Here is a 23,504-nt window from a genome sequence, read left to right on the forward strand (position 1 = left end):
AATTTGTGGTTTTTTACATAATCTTTCTAATGTTCTACAAATGTGTATATGTAGTATTTCTGAAAATATGAGAAATATGAGAATATGGGAAATTAGTAGGGCCCAGCAAATAAACACCACTAATGAATTACTGTAAAAGTTAGGTAGAACTCTATTTGCCTTATACCAATGAAAGGCTCAGACAAAAGATTTGTCAGTGTTTAAAGCCTTTTGGAGAATCAATTTTGGAAATGCTGAAGCCAGTGTTACTTCACAGCTTAGAAGCCTGAATTCTGAATATATGCCCCTATTGAGCACGAGATGAAGAAATCTTCAGCTTCTCAGACTGTTTTCAACTCCATGTAACAGAATATTTGGGCAGAGGTTCTAGGAAGGAGAGGTTATTTTTCATTCAGAACACAGTTAAATAAAGTTAAAGAACACTTGAGATAGCATGTCTAATATTAATCTCTACACTATTAAATCTATCTATCTATCTATCTATCTATCTATCTATCTATCTATCTTCTTAACATTTTACATTTTCAAAAGTAGTCTCTTCTTTTTGTGTTGTATGTCAGTCTTTATGAAAAAAGAGAAACGTTTTTAGAATATATTTGAACAGAATATTACACACCGAGCGAAGGCAGAATTAAAAAAAAAAAATCGAACTGTCACATTTCTTTCTTGTTATTAAAAAAGGAAATTTGACAATGTCGTTTTGAGCAGTCAAGGTGGCTAAGACTTTAGCAGTCCATGCAGACTTCTTACAGAGTAATGCATATGGAATTTATTTTATCTAGGCTATTGTACGTAGTAACTCAAAATTACCTGCCCAAAGCATAATCACTCTTCATTTCTGCACTGCTTGCAAGTATTCACAGGGGGAAATTGCAGGTATGCTGTGTGATTATATAGCACACTCTGAACTCTGGCATCCCTCAAACAGTCCAACAGACCTTCATGAAATATCAGCAAAACCTGTAATTTGTTAAAAGTCCATTATCTTCTTTTAACCAAAATACCCCGTGGCTAGAATATAGCCACACCAACAAATTCATCTTTACAAACAAAAAATTCTGAAGAGTCCTTTTTTATTACAATTTACTTTACTATAATAGTGATAGCACATTACAAGCGCCTACTCCCCCTGTATTAACAGCAGGAGTTCTGGACTTTCTGGTGAAAAATAACTTGTAGAACCAGCTTTCCACATTATTTGAACACTGATGGGGTCACATTGGTCATTCTCTTTTTAATCTAATACAAAAGAGAATTACATGTGTTGGGCCAGCTGCAGAACAAGTGTCGTCCCTCACCCATTGTTTGGTTGACAGTTCCATGGCCCCTAGGGAAAAGGGCTGTCAAGGGACATCCCACCTGGGAAGAGATGCTTGGTCTCTACTGATGTTAGAACATTCAAAGTAATAAATGACCTAAAAATTAGGATTTAAAAAAAAAATAAAGAAGGCTGGTTTTTTTTCTCTCTATTCACCAGACAGAAGCTAAAAGGGCAGTGCAAGAAAAAGTTTTTACTAACATGCTTTACTAGGAATACAGGCACCTGCAACCTAACACAGAAGAGGGTTTGAAGTTATTAAAGTTTGGGAGTCAAAAAATTAAAAGGTCTCCAATTTCACATCCTAATCTGATGGTGTTTACTTCTTTCCCTTATCAGCTACAATTGCCAGCAGAAAAGATTTGAAAAGGTTTCAGTTTTTCCCCTTTGCTGTAATCACTGGATCCACATTTCCAAATTATATTCATCTCCAGACTGAAAGATCGAGAAATATCTATTCCCTAGAACTGGGCTCTTGACAGGATCCAGTTACCTGAGCTTCCTCATCTGGTAACATCCTCCAGTGCCCAAGGATATTCCATCTGCTTCCCAGGTAACTCTTCTAGAGAGGTGTAAGCCTTGAGTGGAGTCCAGTGCATCAAATAACCCTGTATGGACGCAGTGATACCACAGGAATCTCAAAAGGAACTCAGAATCTCACATTAAGCCTTTGGCCAACACAGGCCATGCAGTCTAGAGAATAGCTCATGCTGCTCTGAGTGAATCCTGAGTGCAGGACTTCTCACAGTCCGTGCTCTGCTGACAAGATGTTAGATGCACTCACCCTTGAGAGCATCGAAGGTAAAAGCTACTGCACAGGTGGGAGAGAGGATGTAAAGCAGACTGATGCTCTGACGGAGCAGGACTAAGCACATATCAGGTAGCAGTGAATGTGTGTGGGCAGCAGAACCCAACCCCAGCACTACACTTACTGCAAGAGGAGTCTGGACAGTGCACATTTAGATACCTGCCCTTAGGTGTCATAGGCATAAGTTAATACCTTTCCAAAGGCCTGCACTAATGACCACACAAGTGTGTGCTAAGTAGGACTATCTTGTTAAAGTCATCTTCTGTTACTCAGCTGCAAGTAATTCTTTGGCAGTCCATGGGAACAATCATTCTTACAGTGCTCTCTGTATCACTGCTCTTAGCAAAACTTTTCTTGGAGCTGGTAATGAGAACACCCTCCAGGATAATGGGAAACTGAGGGTGGAAATGTTCTGTAGGTGCCAGAGGTCAGCATCTGTTTTCTAGCTTTTCTTGCCCTGGTATTGAATCTGCAGTTGGATCTTTTTGTGCCTAAACTGAGCAAGCTAATGGAACCATGCAAGCTTACTGCTGTGCAAATAGCAGGCGACTACAGACTGATAATGCACTGTAGCAAGATTCTCTGTGGCCTCAGAAAAATCTAAGGATACAATTCAAAGCTGATGATGGCATTTTGTTGGTATATTTTTTTATAAATAGGTAGGTGTTCTTATAACTAAATTAAAGCTGTATCACCTATCCATGGTATGTATGGCACACCATTATTTACATCAGAATTCACTCCAGGCAAAACTATAGCTAGTGAAAATTCATTCCTATAACTGGGGTAAAATTCGTGTTATACTACCAATCAAATGTCTACTATAGGACTGCTCTAAGCAAGAAAACATTACAGGGATGAATGGGAAACCTAAAAAAATTCTCATTTACTATAGATTGATGTTGTACATAGGGTATATAACAAGGACAGGGACTGTAAGAGTGAGTCCAGGGGAGGAACACAGGAATGGTCAGAGCACTGGGCACTTCTGTGAAGACAATGAAGGAGTTGGGATTGTTCAGCTTGGAGAAGGATCCACCTTATAGCACTTTCCAGTACTTAAAGGGGTCTACAAGAAAGCATGTAATGTTAGGAAAAGGGGCAATGGCTTTAAACCGAGAGAATATAGGTTTAAATTAAATTTAGATAATAGGGAGAAATTCTTTTCAGTGAGGGTGGTGAGACACTGGAAGAGGTCATCTTGGGAAGTTGTGGATGTGCTATCTCTGAAAGTGCCAAAGTTGGATGGGACTTTGGGCAGCCTGGTCTAGTGGAAGGTGTCCCTGCCCATAGCAGGGAGTTGGGACAGTCTAGAATCTCTAAGGTCGCTTCCAACCCAAAACCTTCTGTGCTACACAATGACTGTGATACCATGAGTCTATCATATATTCCTATCTAACTTAAACTCTGTATACTCTGAAGCTAACTAAGGACAGAAGGCATAATTTGGTTAAGAAGGATTCTGCCTCTAAACGGTTCTTTGTATTGAATCTCTTCAAAATCCACCTGAAACACTTCAAAATCCACCTGGCAGTACAAATTTCCTGACTGCCTCCAAGCCAGGTTGCCAGCTTTGAACTACAGGAAAGCACTTGCCCATAGCAAGCCAAAGTGTCCTCCTGCATACAGACATCCTGTGCTGGGGAGATTAAACCCTGAGGAAAATCTTTTGAACGTTTCTAAAAATAACATTTTTCTTCTTATTCTTGTCTGCCAAAACAAATTACTAGTATTTTCCCTATGTAAAGACTCCAATAGCATTGCTATTGGGAACTCAGCTGATCTGAAAATCCACCCAATAAATCCAATAAAGAAAACCACAGAGGAGCAAAAAGGCGGCTGTTATTCTAATACACTTCAGGCACATGGCCAGGCAACTTTCATGTAGTTACAGGGAGATGGACAAGATGACCTAGACTATATGTCTTCTCTTCTCTATCAAAAACTGCTATGGTTCTATAATTACATCAAACAAAATCATGCTTTTTTTCATGCTGCAAGTGGTGCCAAATGTTATCAGTATGGAAAGGCAAGACATTTAAACCACTCAACCAGGTGAAGTCAGTCACTGATATTATTTTCCTGAGTGCTGATAAAGGCTGTTCAGCTAATCCGGTTCATAGACTGCTTTGCTATATTGTAATGATATTTGCACCCCTGGAAGACAGCCACACGCTATTGAAATGGTGCTTGATAATGTTTCTGTACCAGTTCCACTTCAATTGACCTGACTGCAGTGTTATCAAAATGTTCAGTTTATAGAACCTAAGCTATATTTGTGTCTCCTTGATGGAAAAGAAAAATCAGTCCCTAAACACAGTGACCTTATTATGTAAGTTAGAGATTACTCTTTTCTTAAGTGCGAGAGGGGAAAAATTCACTTTGGGGGCTCACACTCTTTTCACTGTTATTTTAAATCTATGGACTAATAGTGGACTGTTCTTCACTTCTACACAGAGCAAACCTAGTGTTTGACCCCATCTTCTTGATGACAGGCTGAGTGCAGGGTGGACTACGGAGTGAGCTTTTTTAACATAATTCAGCAAGTTATTGTTCCTATTTTTAATATAAAGCCCTCAAATCTGGAAAGGTAGAGAGAAGGCTAACAACCCAACTGTCACCCAAGGAAGGGGTGTACAATACAATATGTGTACAAATGCCCCACTTGTATGCAGCAAAATCTTTGTGCTCTACTGAGATCGGGTGAATCAGGGCCAAATGTGGTAGAGAATCTGGTAGGGGAAGTTACAAAAGGGAAGGTACAGATCATAAGCTGTTCTGACTACCATGGAGCCAGAACTTGTCTTCATGAACAAGTAATTCCATTTAGTAGGATTGGGTCTGTGAATTGAAAGCATTGGTTTTGAGACACCTGCACCAACATTTTCCAGACATTTTGTTCTGGACAAGATTTAGGCTGCTCGCTAGGACCAGTGGTCCCCACTACCCACATGGCTCAAGGGTGTTTGCAGGATAAGATGTTAGTCTGCACTTTTATGTTCCCATTGTGGTTGAGGCACATTTAGCATGTACCCTGGGCAGTTCTTATGCTGCAGTTTTCCTTGAAAGAAAGCCACAGAGTTGCTTTGTGAACCAAGTCAACCTCCAGGAAAATGAGGTTTTTGAGTTTGCTTCAGAAGATTGCTACTGCTATGATCCAAAATACTAAGGAAGAGGTGGCCACATTCCCTGAAGATCCCCTGCTTGGCACCTGTTTTTTAGGGTTTTTTTTGGGGGGGGTGGTTGGTTTTTTGTTTGTTGGGGTTTTTTTATTATTATTAGTATAAATAGATGAAGTAAATAAAACACATAGCCTCAAATATAGATATTTTAAGTTTCTCAAGCCTGCACTGCAATTAATTTCCTTTTGCCTCCAGAATTGCAAATCTCTTATATGAGGTGCCCTGGCTGAACTATGATGGTGTTATACCAGAGCAATGATTACACTGTACTGTTTCCAGAATCTGTTAAGAGCATGTGAGCAGGTTTAGTGACCCCAGAGTCCAACCAACCCCATATGCCCTTAACAACTCTAGGGACCAGAAGAAAGAAGCCTTATGTCAATGAAAGCAAGAGAAATGCAAAGATGGAAGCCACTGTTGTGCATAAGAATTTCAGAATTCTCTTCTGATTATTTTGCATAGGTTTGCAAACAAAGGGCAAAATAAGCTTAAACTCCACTTAAAGCTGTGTCTAATTCAGACAAGATCCAGCCTTTGCCTTTCCTCTGTAGCTTTTAATTTTTATTTTTTTTCAAATCTACATACTGACACTCATTGTAATTGGAATTCAACCCAGTGCAGAGCACTAGTCAAGCTCCCAAATTTTGCTCAAGGCGGGGCAGAGAATCATAAGTAGGTTTTCTCTGCAGGGTTGAATTTATTCCAAAATTAGATGCCAGTGTCACATCATTACATTTCAGGGCAATACAGCTAATTACCAAACACTGGATCTGAGCAGAAATGAAGTAACTTCAGAAAATGTCTTGGTGGGCAATTAGTGTTTTAAAAAAATGAGGGGTTTTTTTGTTTGTTTGATATATGATAAATTTTAGGCAGGAGTATAATTTCTGAATTAAATAATTTCTGAAATGGGCTGGGTTTTTGCCTTTTGTATGACTATCTTGTTTGCTTTGTCACTTTAATTTTCCATTATTTTATTGTATGCTGACTACTTTTTTGTTTATTGGAAATATAAGCATGACATTAATTTCATTATCCTATTCTGCATGCAAGCATGTATTACATTTGCAAATGAAGAAGTGGTAAGGAGAAGCAAATGCAGTAAGAGGGTTTATTATACATGCATAACCAAGCAATTGCTTGTTTTAGAACAGTACATCTTGAACAGTTGTGATAAGCATTGCCAGGATTTAACTATGACTTTTATGAATAGAAATTTTAAAGAAGTATTTACTGAAGAAAATACTTCAGTTCATGGACCTCTGCACGTTTTATCTTGAGTAGCAGCCAAAATTGTTATATTTATTATTAGACTGAGCTAAAATCTGAAACAGAGAAACTAGGGAAATGTGTATTATTAAAAGATTAACTTGTCATAAACTCTCATCATTGTAAGTAGCCTCTCTTTTATGGCATCTTCAGTAAAAATAAAACGAACTGAAAAAAGACATTTTTCAACATTAACCATAAAATCAAAAAAGCTGAAAACAAGATTTTTTTTTACATTTAAAATAATATCAAATACTCATTCCTATTAACTTTGCACTCTGCTGTAAATTTCAAGACATTAAAACCATACAAGAAGCCAAGGCACCATATGTTTACTTGGAGTGATTTGTGAAAATACATGTTATTAGGAGAGACAGATTGGTAGCAGGGATGGTACTAACACTATTTCTCCTAATAGAAGAGTATAATGTTGAAGCATTATTTAGATATAGTGATGCCAAGTTCTTATCATTTTTATACAGTATTATCATATATCAACCTAAAATATTAATAACATAGTAAAAATGTAATATTAACATTAATTTGATATTATATAGAGCATATTTACATCATTATTTTACTACTTTTATTATACTGTTTTATACTGTTTTACTACTGTTATACTGTTGTATAATAATATGATGTATGTACCACATATATTAGATGGAACGATGAAATAGTTTTGTAGTTATGTTATACATACTATACTACAGACACTAAACAGAAAAATGTTGAAGAATGTATATCAACATGCTGAGGTTTATTTTCAGTTAGAAAATTAGCATGAAGATTTTCTTTCCATTGTCTTCCATATCTATGTTTTTTCCCTTGTACAGTTCCTTTATTTTTCCAGTCTTTGTCACACTTGTCCATGCTTTCTGGATATCTTCACTCACTAAAATTATTGAAGATATAGTCATGCAGTTCATTGGGCTAAGGCTGGAATATGGGGTGCTATTTGTGGCACAGTCACTAACCTACAGGCAAATCTTATCCCTGTCATTCAGTGCTTGCTTTCACTTTCTCCATGGTGCTGGAAGCGTATAGTGTTGTACTGAACTCCTTTGTCCTGGTGATTAGAAAAGGGACATGAATAAATGTAGTACCATGCTCCCAAATTGAACAGAAAATTCACCTTTTAGTGAACGAGACATGAAAGGGAGGCCAAGTTTGTGAGGAACTGCTTTGCTATTTAACTTTAGAAAGGCATCCCAATTCCTGAGGAAGGACACATAAAAGCCCATTTTTTCTCGTGTTATTTCCAAATGATATCTCATTCAACATGCTGGATTTAGGCTGGGCTCACAAGAGGCAGCTGTGATGGCTAATGCAGCCCTACAGGTTCCAGGAAGGGGCATACATGTCCACAGCTGTAAAGCTGAGCTTAATGAGGCCAAAGTCCTGGCACTGTTCTCATTGTGGAAGGCAGCCGTGTTTCAGAATGATGCATTAAATAACAAATATAATTTTATGCAACCAAATGACAAATGGTTTTAAAGATGAATACAGCAGTGACCATATACATCACATATGGATATAGCTGTGGTTTTTTATTTCTCTCTGTTAGACAAATATAGAGAAATTAAGGTAAAACTTGTCAGAATTATTCTTCTAGAACAGGATAAGTATTTTGAATATATGAAAATATCTTGTGCTGAATTCATAACTGGAATTTTCTGTATAGAGGTCACTGGTCACTAAGTGTCCAGCATTTAAGAGCTGTGTTCCTCTCAAATAGGGAAAAAGAAAACTTTCAGGCTTGCAGTAACTGCTATTATGAAGTTTGAATCTCACTTGATCACACCTGTCATAATGCAAATGAAGTTCTGATTGCTTTTAAATTACTACAGGCCTAACTTCCTGAATAAACTAGTCAAAGCCCTAATGAATCGAGTCAGAATTTCTGCTTTTAGAAATTTCCCTTGGCATAGTATTTATATTAAAAAGGTTGGAGACTATCTCTAAATACAGGCAATGAGACCTGACAAAAATATTATTTCCTGTACATTTCTACACTGCACTTGTGTTATTCCCCACATCTGTGGGACATGGTTGTGAATACTTGCACTAGTGAAAGCACGTGTTCCATCAGATAGCTGTTCATGTTAGTGTGAGCCAGCTCAGAGCAGTCCAGTTACACACTAATACATCACATCTCATAATGGCTAATTTTCTGTTGGGTCTTCCAGACAGGCTATTGACAGTGTACTGAAAAGCTGTTCAGGGATGAAAGGTAAGTGCATTAGACCCAAGTCACCAGACATGGAAGTGCACTAGAATAGGTTGCTTTGAACCAAAATGTAAGCACTGAAGTGTCAATGGGATGGATGCAAAATAATGAGGTTTAGAAACTGTGGCAATAGAAAATTTGTGCAGAAGGCAAGTAATTACAAGAAAAACACCATATAAAATAATTTCCCCAGGCTTATTAATATAATTGTTATTCCAAGTTGTTGGTGTTTTCTTCTGCCCATCCACATTAATTCTTGGTTAAACTTTTCATTTATATTCTAAGTACCAACTCAGAGTCAGATTTACCCAATAGTTTATTAATTGCATTCAGATTGATTATGGCTACATGCATGACTTTACAGAAATCACTGAGTGTGGTCCTCAGACCCTCTCGTGCAATTCAGTGAATTCTCAATGTACTAGAGGACTGTGTTGCTGCAAGAATCATAGAGTCATATAATACCTTGAGTTTGAAGGGGCCCAGAAGGATGATGAAATCTGATTCCCTGCCCTTTTCAGGACTATGAGAAAATAAACTGTATGACTGAGTGTTCAGATGAAAATGCTGTTCCTTTGCTTCTGCTTTCATATATACAGTTATGTAACCAAGTATCATTCCAGTGAAGCTGGTGGCAAACAGCTGAGATGAGATTCAAGTTTTTTGTTTGTTGCATTTTAGTTAAGAACACAGTTTGCTATGTAGATTTCAAATACTGGAAGGAAATGTCTCATCATTAATTCATTGAGTCATCTATTTTAATTAGACCAAGATTTAGAAAGCTCACACACTTGTATTCATATTCATTAAGGAAATGCACCATTACCTAATAAGATTGTGCATTGTTTCATGACACAAATGGTTGAACTAACAGGTTATAAAAATTAAAGTTAGGAACTATTGCTATTCACTTATGTTGCATTAAAATCATTAAATATTTAACAGAGAATCACAGTTTAAAAATAAAGAAGAGTCTGTAATGGATATAAATTCAGTCATTTCTTTAAGACTCATTCTTTGGAAATGTGACACAGTAAGGCAAGAAATTTAATGAAGGTAATATTGGAGCTGGGAACTCCTCATTTGTATTTATAATAGGCAATGGTGAAGCCAGAAATATTCTTTCAAGTTGAGATGTGCCAGCCTGGCTCATTTTTCTGAAATCAAGCACCTCTACATTGCCCTGTGTTCAGTAAATTCATGGGATTAATGGACACCCCAGGAGAGCTCATTTTATAGCATCAAGCAGCAATCAGCTGCTTGAGTTGTTGTCTCAGGAAGCCTCAGGTCTCCACAGCAGCACTAGAAGTGCTCATTACGTCTGGGTAACATATTCCCAACCAAGTCCTTGTCACAGAATTAGCTCTGTGTTATATAGTTAATTCATTTGAGGGAAGATGAGGATGGATCATCTTTTATTTGTTCAATGAAGTATCTGTTCAAGATCTTTTGTGTCCCAGAAACTGACATTTTATTTTAAATTGCAAGTTGAATTATACAGTTCTGCTCCTAATACCAACAATCATATATGATGAATTCAAGAGCACAATAGATGTTTGTTATCAATTTTGTAACGTATTAGTATTTTACTCACAAAATACCACAGCAGGGAAAAAAATGTAGTCTTTTAAACAGCTATTTTCCTCTTCCGCATCTTGATTTGTTTGGGTTTTTTTTTTTTCAAATCTTTCTCTGCAAGAATGTGTTCACCCTCTCTCCTATTAATTTTCATGATCTCACTAAATCCCCCTTGATCTAAATTGTATCTTCCTTTTTTGTTTGTTTTGTTTTCCCATTTATTATGCTTGTTTTAGCTGGATCTTGCAGTCTCATTAGAATCCGTTTCAAAGCTTCCATTGAGTCCAGCCATGCTGGGCTGTGCTAGAGCCTGGCTGGAGATGGAGGCAGCCACAGCTGCAGTTTGTTACAGCTTCTGGGAAGGGACTTCACCAGGACATGAGGATAGGGTGGAGCATTTTAGGCCAACATTTTTTTATAGCCCTTCATGCTCTTTTGTAACATGTCTTTAACTAGGGTGATAGCACAGAAAGAGAAGCTGGTAAATGGCACAACCTGTCACAACTGATGGTGAGCATGGGGGTTTCTCCACATCCTCATGAAGGCCAGGAATTTGTTCTAAAGATATTTCTGGGTAATTTTTTTTTCTATCAATAAGTAATCAAAACTATTGCAGACTTACAGCTGATTAATGAAGATCACTACCAATTACACAGCCTGGTAAACACAGAACCTGTCAGGAAGGAGCAGGGTAGGATTCTGTCTCTGGCTTGGGTTATAACATGAAGGAAAAGAAGGACCAGAAGAAAAAGAAGGCAAGAGAACAAAGGTGCAAAGACATGCAGGATCATCTGTAATTTGAACAGGATACCATGAGATGTAAAGATTTCGTTGTGTATCCCTGGAGTGATTGTACACTGAGCATGAAAACTGAAGAAAACCCCTTGGCACTTGAATACTGGGACCCTTCCAGGCAGTTATTTCCTGCATCATGGTTGAAAAATATGGGATGGCAGAGAGTTTAACTTTGGAAATTGTCATAAGGGTGCCATTCATCTACAAGTTGAGTGTCCAGTTGTATTTAAAATTCAACTAATTTTAATTGCCTTGTGTGCTGCAGGGTGTTTCAAGCCATAAGCTCTTGGCTAAAATAGAGATAGAAAAAGTATTCCAAAAAGTATTCCTTCCTTCCTTCCTTCCTTCCTTCCTTCCTTCCTTCCTTCCTTCCTTCCTTCCTTCCTTCCTTCCTTCCTTCCTTCCTTCCTTCCTTCCTTCCTTCCTTCCTTCCTTCCTTCCTTCCTTCCTTCCTTCCTTCCTTCCTTCCTTCCTTCCTTCCTTCCTTCCTTCCTTCCTTCCTTCCTTCCTTCCTTCCTCACTCTGTTCCTGTCACACTCACATCTATCCTATCTCCCTCTCTCTCCCTGCCATGCATTTTTTCCAATCAGAATGCAAATATCGTACCTCCATCTTAAATGAAAATATTCTTTTTTGCTTTAGGTCAAGTAATGGAATTGTAGCTTGTATAATATTTCAGAGTTAACAAAAAAAAGTATACAGAATTTTATGACTCACATGAATACATTTGGGGAGCTGCAGAGGAAGAAGAATATATGCATGTGTAAATAAACTTTGTTTTTCCATTTGGGTTTCATAGAGCAACTTGGAATTCTTTTTTTCCCTTGGATAACCTCAGGTAGTGAGAAACACCAAAGCTTTCATGAATCAGTGTTCTGGGATTCTGTTAAAAAAAAAAAAAAAAAAAAAAAAATCATGAAAAGCTAATGTGCAGAAATACCCTGATTTCTGCTTAAAAACTTGTCATTAAATGCAACAAAACACAACAATAGAACAACAACAATACAACAACTCTTATAGAGTTTTAAATGAAGGTGAAAGGTATAAATATAATTCAAACGTATGATTAATGCTTACCCTGTAAGACATTTTCGGAACTAGATTGCAAATATACAAAATATAAGAAATAAATTGACCAATCTGGATTTACTAACAGTATATTAATATTTTATCATAAAATTAAAAATTATTCTCTGTTGCTATGAGCAAAGAAACCCACAGATATTGGACATATTGCATCATTTATGATATTGAATAAGTCTACAGGAACGGGTTTTAATATTGCAGTATCTGCAAAGAAAGAGTCCAACAATGTTAAAAGAGAGAGATTTAAATGTTTAATGCTATTGTTATTAAAGACTATAAAATGCTATCTGATATGATTTGCCTGTATTTTGTGAAAAAGGCACTTAATAAAAATGGTTCTAACAGCCATATATGAGTTGTGTGATAACTATTATTATGTTCATATCAAATGCTGTATTTTCTACACAATTTCCTAAATAGTGATCGAAACCATTGTTGTAAAGTGCTTTTTGCTAGCTCGAATATGAAAGACACTACATATAAGTTATATATATATGTGTTTTATGGAAGAAGCCTTTAGGTCAAAACGTACAAAGATCTTCAAAAATGTCAAGTACATTTAATCTGAAAAGAGGTGACAGACAAAGAAATACATCACATCAATCCATTAAATGCAGTGCTAGAACACACGCATTGTACTCTCAAAATCCTAAGTGGAAAAGCGAGAATGGAAAGGTATAAATGGAGGACTAACTCTTCAGATTAATTGATAATACCTCACTCATGACAAAAGGAGTAAAAGAAATGATCACCTGAGAGGAGGAGAGAGAAAGTAGTATGAATCAATGAACAAATTGAAGGAATTGACTTTGAATAGAAGGCAGGAAAAAAATGTCACAATCAGATTCACTGAAGGACTCACATTTCTGCAGAAAAGCAGGACTATAAGAAAAAAATGAATGTTTTTTTTCCCCTTCTTCTCCATAGCAGGAACAGTTCTTCTGTCCAACTTAAAAATAACATTTCTATTCTATCTACATTTTTCCACAGTCATATTGACATGTAAGATCAGTGAACCATACCTGCAGAGGAGCTGGAAATATATTGAGATCTTCTGTAATTTTTTATGTGTTTAATTTTACCCATAAAGCTCTTAAAATTTTCTTTTAAATGTCTGGAATATAATCCTAATGGTAAGAAACCCACATCTGTTTCCAGTTACCCCAAAAATTGTTTCAGCCTCTACCACCAGTAATATTGACAGTTCTGATGCCCTTTGTGTTCTCAGGTTGTCCTTGAGTCATATTTCTTCATCTTCTTAGGGCTGTTGCTCTAGTTACTGAATTGCAACATTTTTTTTTTCTTTAATGGCAGTGTTTGTATTTTGAAATTGTTCTTTAATGACTTTATGCTTGGAAACTCTTTCAAAGCAATAAGTCAAATGCTAATGCTAGCATTAATATAGGGCACAGATTAGCAATGAGGCCCAGAGATAAAAATCAAGCAGCAAGACATTAATCATTAAGCAGATTTAGTGTAACTTTAGATTTTCCTAGATCTTCAAATCAAATTTAGCCAACCAAATCATATCATATATTCCCCCTCATAAATATATCATGCTTCATCTTAAAATGACACCTGCAACTTCAATGTGAAAGTTTTCCTTAAGTCTTTTCCACTGATGATGAGAAACCTTATGGATTCCAGCCTAAATATATTGCAGCATTTATATATATCGCTTGTGCCTGAGTGTATTTCCCAGTCTATTTGGAAAGTGTGTATTTGTTGCATTCAATTTAATTTCTTTTTTAATCTGCATCTCAGTAGTTGGTTAATACAGGGGAGGAGATGCTTTATCTCCTTCTTTTACAGCTGGGGGTTGTCCTCACTCAGGTGCAGGACCTCACATTTGGCCTTGTTGAGCCTCATGAGGTTCACATGCACACACTCCCTGAGCTTGTCCAGTTCTGTCTGGATGGCATTCCATCTCTCAGGCATGTCAACCTCGCCACTCAGCTTCTTGTCATCCACAAACTTTCTGGAGGTGACTTGATCCCACTATGTCATCTGTGATGTTCTTGAACAGAATTGGTTCTAATATGGACCTGTGGGGACACTACTCATCACTGATCTCCGTTTTACCCCTTTGATTTTCTCAAATTGAACTTTCTTTCCATTTATGTTATTTCCACTCTATTTTTAATATCCTCTTTAAGCTGGCTTTATCCTAGAACTCGTATTTCTTCACTGCATGCAATTCCAGGTAGTTTTTCCTCAGTTAAATAAATTATATATTGATAATTATTCTGTCATGTTTTAACCCCAGTTGAAAACTAAACTACCATGAAGAAAATTAGCTCTATCCCAGCCAAAACCAGTACATACTTCCTTTTATATATATCCTTTTGCAATATAAAATTATGCAAACACTCAAATTTTACTAATTGTATCTTTTTCCAAAAATTAAACTGAATACATACAATTTTGTATGTAACTCAGATACCAAATTATCTTTGCAGATCAACTCTTGATCACATTTTCAGAAAATTAATGCATGCAGCTCCCTTAATTCCACTAGTTTCTGAAAATGAGGAGAAAAATGTTGAATCACTTTGGGATGTCTGAAAAATGCCCTCTATATCTAAAACAAAGAGTTTTAGTGGTAGTATGCTCAATTTATAATGTTGAAAATGAGTATAGAAAATCACAAAGTTCAATTCCTTAATAAAGTTACCAGAAGAATCCACGTCTCTTAGGAAATAAAAGATTTTCTGAAGATCTGACTAGATCAGCTCGTGTTCTTCGAATCCTTGTGTCCGATAAGGTTTGTTCCAATCAGCAGTGATGATTTTGATAGTAAATAGATTAGTAATTGGTTTACATGTCCTATTAGTCCCAGCAGGGCTGTACTCTGAGAGGCATGTAGGACCTGCTAAAAGCATTGCACTTCTCAGCCCTCTAGTAGCAAATGGATGTGCATATGATTGAAAATGTTGCAGTAATTGGCTGAGTGTGAAAAATATGAAGATGTATTTATTTGCAGAAGTTAGGTGTTGCCCTCTGTGAGTCAGCTGAGAATGGCAGCATTTGCTGCCTCTGAAGGAAAAATCCTTTCCACTAGATAGCTCTGTAAATCCTCACTGCAGATCCCGCAGTGGTGGAAAGTAGGCATTGAGTTTTCAAGGTGCAGAATGGCAGAACACATGTGAAATAAATGAAAATCTTCTGTACTGCCAGCTATTGCAGCTGAACAAATCACTTGCTTTTTATTCTATCTCCACAGCTAAACTTCCCTAGGAAAGTCTTTAGGTAAGAGAACAGCTTTCTCCAGGGAGAAAAAAAAAGAGAGCTTTCAGGGAAAAGTTCATTAATTTCAACCAGCCTGATGTTCAGTTACATATCTTAATAACAGGACATTTTTGTGGTACTCAAGTCTCACACTGCACACAAGTACTTTGATTACTTCCTGCATTCTATCACCTGCCTGCTGAGTTTTAAAGATCTTTTAAAATCTATCTCACTCTAGCTGCAGAAGAAAATATATATGGACATAAAAATTATGTGCAGGTATCCCTAAAACTGATGAATTTGGAAGATGTGCTGAACGAGCACTCAAAATGAAGATTCTACGCTGCTGTTTCTACACATCTATGCACTAGTCCTGACCACTCAGAGATGTTCTCTACCAGCCTGGGCAGTTCTATATATTTCCCTCAAAAACATTATTTACAAATGCGCACAGTAATAATCCAATCAAAATATGAATTACAGATTGAGGTCTAGTTTGCCAAATTTAGGCATGTAACTTACTTTTAAACCCCTTAACCCGGCACTACTGCTCTAAGATCTCTCAAGTACATCTATGTTTTTCTTGAATTGTGGAAAGAAAACCATCTCAAAGGTTTAATCTACTTTGGTCTTCCCCAAAAAGCACATACACCCGAGAGCAAACTGTCCATATGTCCATATAGCCTTAATTATCCTCAAGTCTGTCTGGTACTGTTAGGTGTAATTATTATATTTGTTTTTATTTCGGTCTTTATTAAGAAGTGTAAGGGCTACGTTAAACCACTGCTGGGGTAGTTTTATGACATGATGCTACATGTGTTTTTATGGCATGCAAGGGCTGCTTTCTTTGAGAAAAATCATTTGGGTTTTCATAAAACTATACAGGGCATGGAGAGGTCAGTGGTGTCTCATCCTTGCTGCCTGTAGAGTGTGGTCCCCACACTGAATGTTATTCTAGAACTGCAATCATTTTTATCTCAAAGGGAACTCTGAAATGAAAAAGCCTGAGAATGAACTATCACACATGGAGTGGGAATGATAGAGGGCCAGATTCTAGAAGCCAAGTTATTTGCTAGTGTAGCTGTACCAAATAATATTTTACAGCTGACATTTCACCAATATGAAATCAAGTGGAATAATTACCCTCAGCATCTTACTTATAACATTACTATTAACATGTCAGAATGTGATTTGCCTTGACTTTCATTGTTGACTTTCATTTGATTTCTTTTCCACTTCTACTCTTGGACCTTTTCCCTTGCATTTGCATTTACTCAGCTATTTTCAATCTTGTATTGATGAATGTGATTTTCCTCTCCAAAGTGCAGCACTTGACACACATCTTACTGCATTTTATCCTGCTGATTTAAGATAATATCTGAAAATTATTACAGTAATTTTGAATCATGATCCTGGTCCCTAAAGCATTTTTATGCCCTATGCTGTTAATTAGTATCATTCATAGATTTCATACATAATCACAATTCATTTTGTCATCTAAATCACTAATGAAAATATATTTAAAAGTCTGGAGACTGTAATCCATGGCTAATTCATGTGCTTATATTTGTCCAATTTCTCCTTTAACCTTTAGCCTGAGAATCCCCAAGAGGCACTTCTGTAGTTGCATAAGTATTTAAAACTTACATTCATATCTAATCTGGTTCACAAAATTATATTTAAGTTACCAAACTCTGATTGCTTATGTCCCTGAAGAGGGAGAAGTCTGTTACTGAGCTCTGCATTAACGTGTTAGCTCTTCTGTCACTAATTTTGCATTCCAATTTAGAAATAGGTAATCAAAAATGGGCTAATGATGCTATATTTTTCTCATATTCTATTACAAGCACCATACATTTACTCCACTATATTTATAGAAATCCATGGGTTTGTAGAAAATTGCCCCTGTAAGTTTTATTGTATCAAGTGACCTACTTTTCACCTTAGTCCATTTGAACACAGCAGATATATTTACTGTCAGTTACTGAGACAAGAAATGTGGTATTGTTTTGTCTAGATCAGCATCCTTTAATGGCTATGCAGTCTATTAAATATCTATTACAGACTCTGGATTTAATAAATGATTTCTAATTGACTAGATGTCAGTGGCAACATTCAAGAAAACTCAGTTACATGGGATTTTTCATTGATTTCTCCTATATTAGAAAATGAAATGTCAGCTACCATTAATTGCATTTTCACAATACGAATCATACTGCAAAAGTAGCTTCTAAGTGAAAGCACTTCTAACCTAACGTGCTAGAAAAGTATTTTTTTAAATTAACCCAATATATAAACAATTATTACAGTTATGTGTCTGTGGGTCAAACTGATGTGAATGCAATTACAATTGATAATACAGAACCATTTTGCAGACTTCTAGAAAAAACGCATTCAGAGACATATTTTGCACTTGTTTATCCTTATACACTACACTGTCTGCACCCAGCACCACAGAAGTTGGTTAATCCACAGTTTCTAGGAGTTCTTACCTACAAGGATGGCACCACCCCTTACATCAGCTTGTACCACTGTTGTCCATGACTCAAAGACAGAGCTGCTAACTTATATTGTCTTATAAGTATACACGTGTCTACCCAAGCTATGTGCCATTACTAAGGAGTGTATGATCCAGAATAAAGTTTATGAGACTGTGACACATATATTCCTCACCACTGAAGATCCACAGTTCAAAATATGTTGGTGCATCTTTCCTGCCTGACTATGTCTGCATTTGTGTGATCAGACCTTCATGATCACGTTTGCTTTCTACAGGTGTAATTCCATGGATTTTCTTTCATGTGATCACATTTATCATGCCAGAATTGACCATCAGTCTGTACGATCCTAGTGAGATGATATTGGAGGTCTGGACGTGAAATTTCACTTGAGTATGCACAATTTGCAGTAGTGCTAGAAGTTCTTATGTCTTTGTGGGGAAAGAAAAATCCATGACTTTTCTAAAGTAGGTGATGTGGCATTCAATTTGCCTGCATCTGATTGATAAGCAAGCAGGAAATTATATCTTTAGCCATGGCAGACAAGCATAATTAAGCAATAAGGCAATGGAGGTAGTTGTGATTATCTTAGGATGCACCTGGGAGCTGCCTTGTTGCTATTTTAAAACATCTTTATGTGAATGGGACTGTATTAATTTCTGCTGGGAAAGATAAACTTAGCAGTTTGGAATGCTCATGAGCAGCAGTTCCAGTTGTGCTTTACAGAGAGTAATGTGGTGCTTTCACCCCAAACAATTAGGTTTCTCCTTCAGCAGAAGGAAAGATGGACCAGGTTGTAAACATTTAATTGACAGTTCAGATGAAGAAAAAAATTTTAAATAAATAAATAAATAAATAAATAAATTTAAAGAAAAAGAAAAAGTACAGCCTCTCCCGCAAAACAATTATGCTTTGGCTGGCTTCCACTGAGTGCAAAACTTATATTTTTACCAGTTTAGAATAAAAATATGCTGCCTCCAACACTTGATTTTCAGGGAAGACATCTCTGCATAATTAATACTATTGCATCCACATTCTAATTTATGCATTTTAATTATATCAAAGGCCTGGTGAATAATTAATGCTAGCAAAACAATGGGTCTGAAGCATAAGCTGAAAAGTATCACTTTTTAATGGGCTCTGTAAATTTAAATAACTAATGAAAGTTATTTAACTATTTGATTGTGAGAATATTTCTCCCTGATACAATCAAGGAGTAACTACCATAATTGAGCAGCCTCTCAAGTGGAGAAATGTTAGGTCAGGTTAGTTGTTTTCTGAGTATACTGTAATATATTGACCCACCTGAGCTATACGCTTGCAGGAAAGAGATTTATTTGCATGTTTCCCCTCCGGAAGGAATTGGCAAGACATTGGCATCATCTATAAGATGTAAAATCAAAATTCTGGGCACAATGTTCCCCTTTGACTTCCTGTCTTCAAGTAGGTCAGTTCATGCAAGTTTCATAGGGAGATTTAAAATTGAATCTAAAGAAATACAAAATAAAATTTATTATCTTTGAGTTCAGCAATCTAAGAATTAAGGATGTAGGCCAGGTTAGTAATTTAGAGTCTTGCAGTGGTCAGAGAGAGATAGAACCTCTGGAGAATTTAATCTCATCCTAAAATGGGTTTTTTAAATAGATGGGATTAATAACCATTTGGCACTGTCTAGCATTTTTCTGTTTCTTACAGAAGAAGCATATGATATTGTCTCACCCATACACCTAACTTCTAGGCAGCCAAATTTACATGAAATTAATCTCACCAGCAAAGGCAGCCTCTAAAACTATGGTGTAAAAAGAGACCTACTCACACCAATCTGAGGGTGTAAAAACCAGAGCAAAACAGAAGGGCTCACAGCACAGGGCTGTGCAAAATTCTGTGTCACACTGACAACCAGCATCGGTTGCTTGGCCAAGTCTCAGATTTTAATCGTGTCACTCATTAAGGAAGTCCCTCCCCCTCTGAAGGGCTCAAAATGTACATTTATGTTAATCTGCCACACCAAACAGCAGCCTCCACCCACTCTGGTCCCTGGAGCAGTGCTGGGCGGTGTGATGTGCTAGGAGCAGGCTGTCCCAGCACATGTGCTGTGTGTCCTGGCTTTCGGGTACTCTGAGTTTGTCACACAGAGTGGTGAAAGCATGTGGACAGCAGACAACACTGACTGCATAGCCTGGAAAGCCTGGCAGCAGAAAGTGATCATGTCTTTAAGAGTAAAATGGTACAGCAAATGATGAATTACTGCAATCCCTGGCAATATATTACATACACTGAAAAAATATCAGCTTGTCAATATGAATATAAAATGAATAGCTTCTACCAACTTTTTTTGTTCTTGTTTTCCATATCAGAAGTTTGCACTTTAATGCAAAATGTTTAAGGAAGTGTCATAAGAATAACAACAGTATAATGAAGGACTTTTAAAAGAAACAAGATTGACAAAGGCTGCTGCCAATTTTGCATATCAGGCCTTTATTTAAGTGCATTAATTTGAGCTCAGTGACTTTTGGCTCCTATGCTTGAAATTTTCTCTTTTTACCTAATATTATGAATTGAATTGAAGTATTTGACTCTCCATAGCACTCACTTGTGTCACTGGGGAGATATGGAAGGCAACAATGTAGGAATGAATTGTGTTTTCCCTGTTTTCAGCTGTGTTTGCATGAGCCTGGGCATGTGCTCTCCTCAGTGGTTGTGGTCTGTGTCAAGCAGGCGACAGTGACTTTCAGTTTGGCCAGGCTGGATGGTGTGTCCCTTCATGCAGATATCAGGAAAGACAGTGAGGAACAGAAAAGGCTCTTGCAAAGGTGGTTCTGCTCCAGGGAAATCTCAGCCAGCCATTGAAATCTTCTGCCTGGCCCCAGTGAATATTTCATGGAAGTCAAAAGGCCAAACAGAAAAGAAAATCTGCCATAGCATCAGATTAAACCAGTTTATTTCTTGTGAGCAATAGTACCTGAAAGAGGAGACAGATATTGGGGCAATCTGGGGCTAGTGTCAGAGTTAACAGGCCAACACTGGAGGCTGGCTTGTTCTTCACTGCTCAGCTTTCCTGCCCAGGAGCTCGGCAGTATCCTGATGGCATTCCTCTGCATCACATTCCTCTCCACTTTTCTTACTGCAGAACCTACAGCGGGTAGTAAGAGCAATTCCCCAAGAAACACCACTCTTTTATTGCATCCTGTTTAAGAACAAACCTCCTTAGCACGTTTGGGATGAGTCTGGTGTTCCAGCTGTGCAGTGCTTGCAGTGTGGCTGTTGAAAAGAGCTGCTGGGCAGGAGGTCACGGTCTCAGGTGAAGTGACTCCTTTGCTTCTCCCTTGCAGGACTACGCTGAGAAGGAGAAAGCTGCAGCCAAGGCCCTGGAGGATGTGAAGGCTAACTTCTACTGTGAACTGTGTGACAAGCAGTACCACAAACACCAGGAATTTGACAACCACATCAATTCTTATGACCACGCTCACAAGCAGGTAAACCTGATAAATGTCTTGCGTGTTATGACGGTCTCTCTTCCCTCCTCATTGATTGTGAGAGGTTTCTAAATTCACCCAAGTAGAAGACAATTCATCATTTGATGTTTTCAACTTTAACATGCTACTTTCCACTAAAATAAAATAGAAAACATTCATTTTTATCACTATTTCTTTTAAGCTATTCTGACTGAAAGACCTCCAGCTGTAGTTTTAGATACATGCTTAATACCAATGTTCAGACTTAATGTGATATATTTCAATGTGGAATTACTTAAAAACCACCTGCAGGGGGAAAGACCATTTCCTCAAATGACTGGGTCCCTCTTGATCCTACCAGTCACAGAAGAGCCTCTATTCTTCATGCTTTTACCAGAAGGCATATGACCACACTGCTTCACCCTGGTTGTGCTGTTTCAAGGGCAGAAAATAATTTCTTTCTTTTATTTTTTTTTAAAAAGCATCTGTTTCTGGAGTTAAAATCTATGTCCTATAATGTTTCTCAGGTGAAATACATTTTGCCTCGCATGCAGAACACAGATATAAAATAATCCCTAATGCGATGTTGGATTCCTAGAAAAAGATAATAAATACCAATTTTTAGCACTTTTCTGTATCAATTTTATCACATTTGTATGTGGTAGGTATATTCTACCCATATGTGCCTATTAACTTTATTTCCTGCATCCCAGTTTTCCTCCAATTTTAGCAAAATCCATATTTCAGTTGGCAATATGGAAGGAAAATCCAATCTATTAATATAAACATTTCAAAATTTAAAGAAAATGGTTTGCAAAATCCAGGAGTGAACATTTCTGAACCTCTGAAGTGAGGGTCCACATCTGACCTGGTCTGCTAAGCACATGTAACTAGATTCCATAGATGTATCTTTTTCTCCTGTGTTTCTGCTAGTGCTTTCATTTAAGTGCTCACATATTGCGTGCATCCAAGTTGCAAGGGAATTAGTGTCCTCTGTGTGATCACACTTGTGGGTCCAGAGGGGTCAGGAGCTACCTCAAAAATACATGAAACCATTAGAAGTTGCAGACATTTCTGACAGAGGATTAGAAATAATAATGTTGAATAAAGTGAGCAATGCTAAAGGCAAAACTCCTTGCTCTCCTTCAAAGCAATCTTATTGTCTTCTGCAGTATCACAGAGGATGTAAATCACCCTGGAATTTTCTGTGTGCATCTATCACAGCACTTCATTAAAAAACTGCCTAAGGTCTGCCCACTTATCAAATGCTGAACCATCCTGCTGAATTCAAGCACCCCAGTCAGCTACCCATGGGTAAAAATGGGACTCTTTTGTCCCATCACTCCCAAACCAGAGTTATGTATTTATGTATTATATCAAAAGCAATTCCTCTCGTCACCATTCCATTAATTAATCCATAAAAATGTTTATAATAATACAAAACAAATGCTTTTCCAGATCCTAAACCTGTGACTCTAATCCCTATAAATCCCCATTTCCTGCACAAAAGATTTTTTCACCCTTCAGCTGTTTTTTTTAAGTCATCAGAAATGCATCTGAACTCAAATGGAGCCATTTGTGCTCTTTCCTCTTCACACACTTCCCGTGCAAAAAGCAGTTTATGCTAAATCAAACAGCCTGCTTCATGCACCAGCTATGATTGGGTTGTTGGGCAGGGTAGGTTTTGGCAGGTTTCTGTTATAAAAGGGCTTGTTTAAGCAATAAAACTCTTCTTAATTTTCAGATAAATTTACTGCTTTAAAAGCTTCCAGGCATAGTGCTAGAAACTAAGAGTCTGCACAGAAATGCACGACACATACAGAATATCAACTGGCAGTGCAAGCTCACCTCATCCTGCCCTTTCAGATGTGGTTCAGAAGCTCAGTTAGTGCAGGATTAGCTAGCTACCCTCCTGATGTGACAGGCTAATTCAGTCTCTTCTCTCCTCTCACTTCTTACCTGGTCAGCCAAGTCTGGGAAAAGCATTAGATTTTCTCTAGGAATGGTGTAGGTGTACCCTTTTCTCTGACTTTTATAGTCAGTCACAGAAAAGCCTC

The 23,504-nt window shown here is 37.3% G+C and overlaps 1 protein-coding gene across 1 annotated transcript in view; it reads left to right on the top strand.

Annotated features, from left to right (window-relative positions):
- The window catches only part of ZNF804B (zinc finger protein 804B), a 225,282-nt gene that overhangs the window by 171,677 nt on the left and 30,101 nt on the right, over positions 1-23,504 (top strand). The window contains exon 2 of the mRNA XM_088161351.1: positions 21,325-21,468. Within this exon, the coding sequence (XP_088017477.1) occupies positions 21,325-21,468 (144 nt within the window). The remainder of the gene's footprint in view (positions 1-21,324; positions 21,469-23,504) is intronic.

This window comes from Sturnus vulgaris, chromosome 1, assembly GCF_052056855.1.
Source record: "Sturnus vulgaris isolate bStuVul1 chromosome 1, bStuVul1.hap1, whole genome shotgun sequence".
Classification (NCBI taxonomy): Eukaryota; Metazoa; Chordata; class Aves; order Passeriformes; family Sturnidae; genus Sturnus; species Sturnus vulgaris.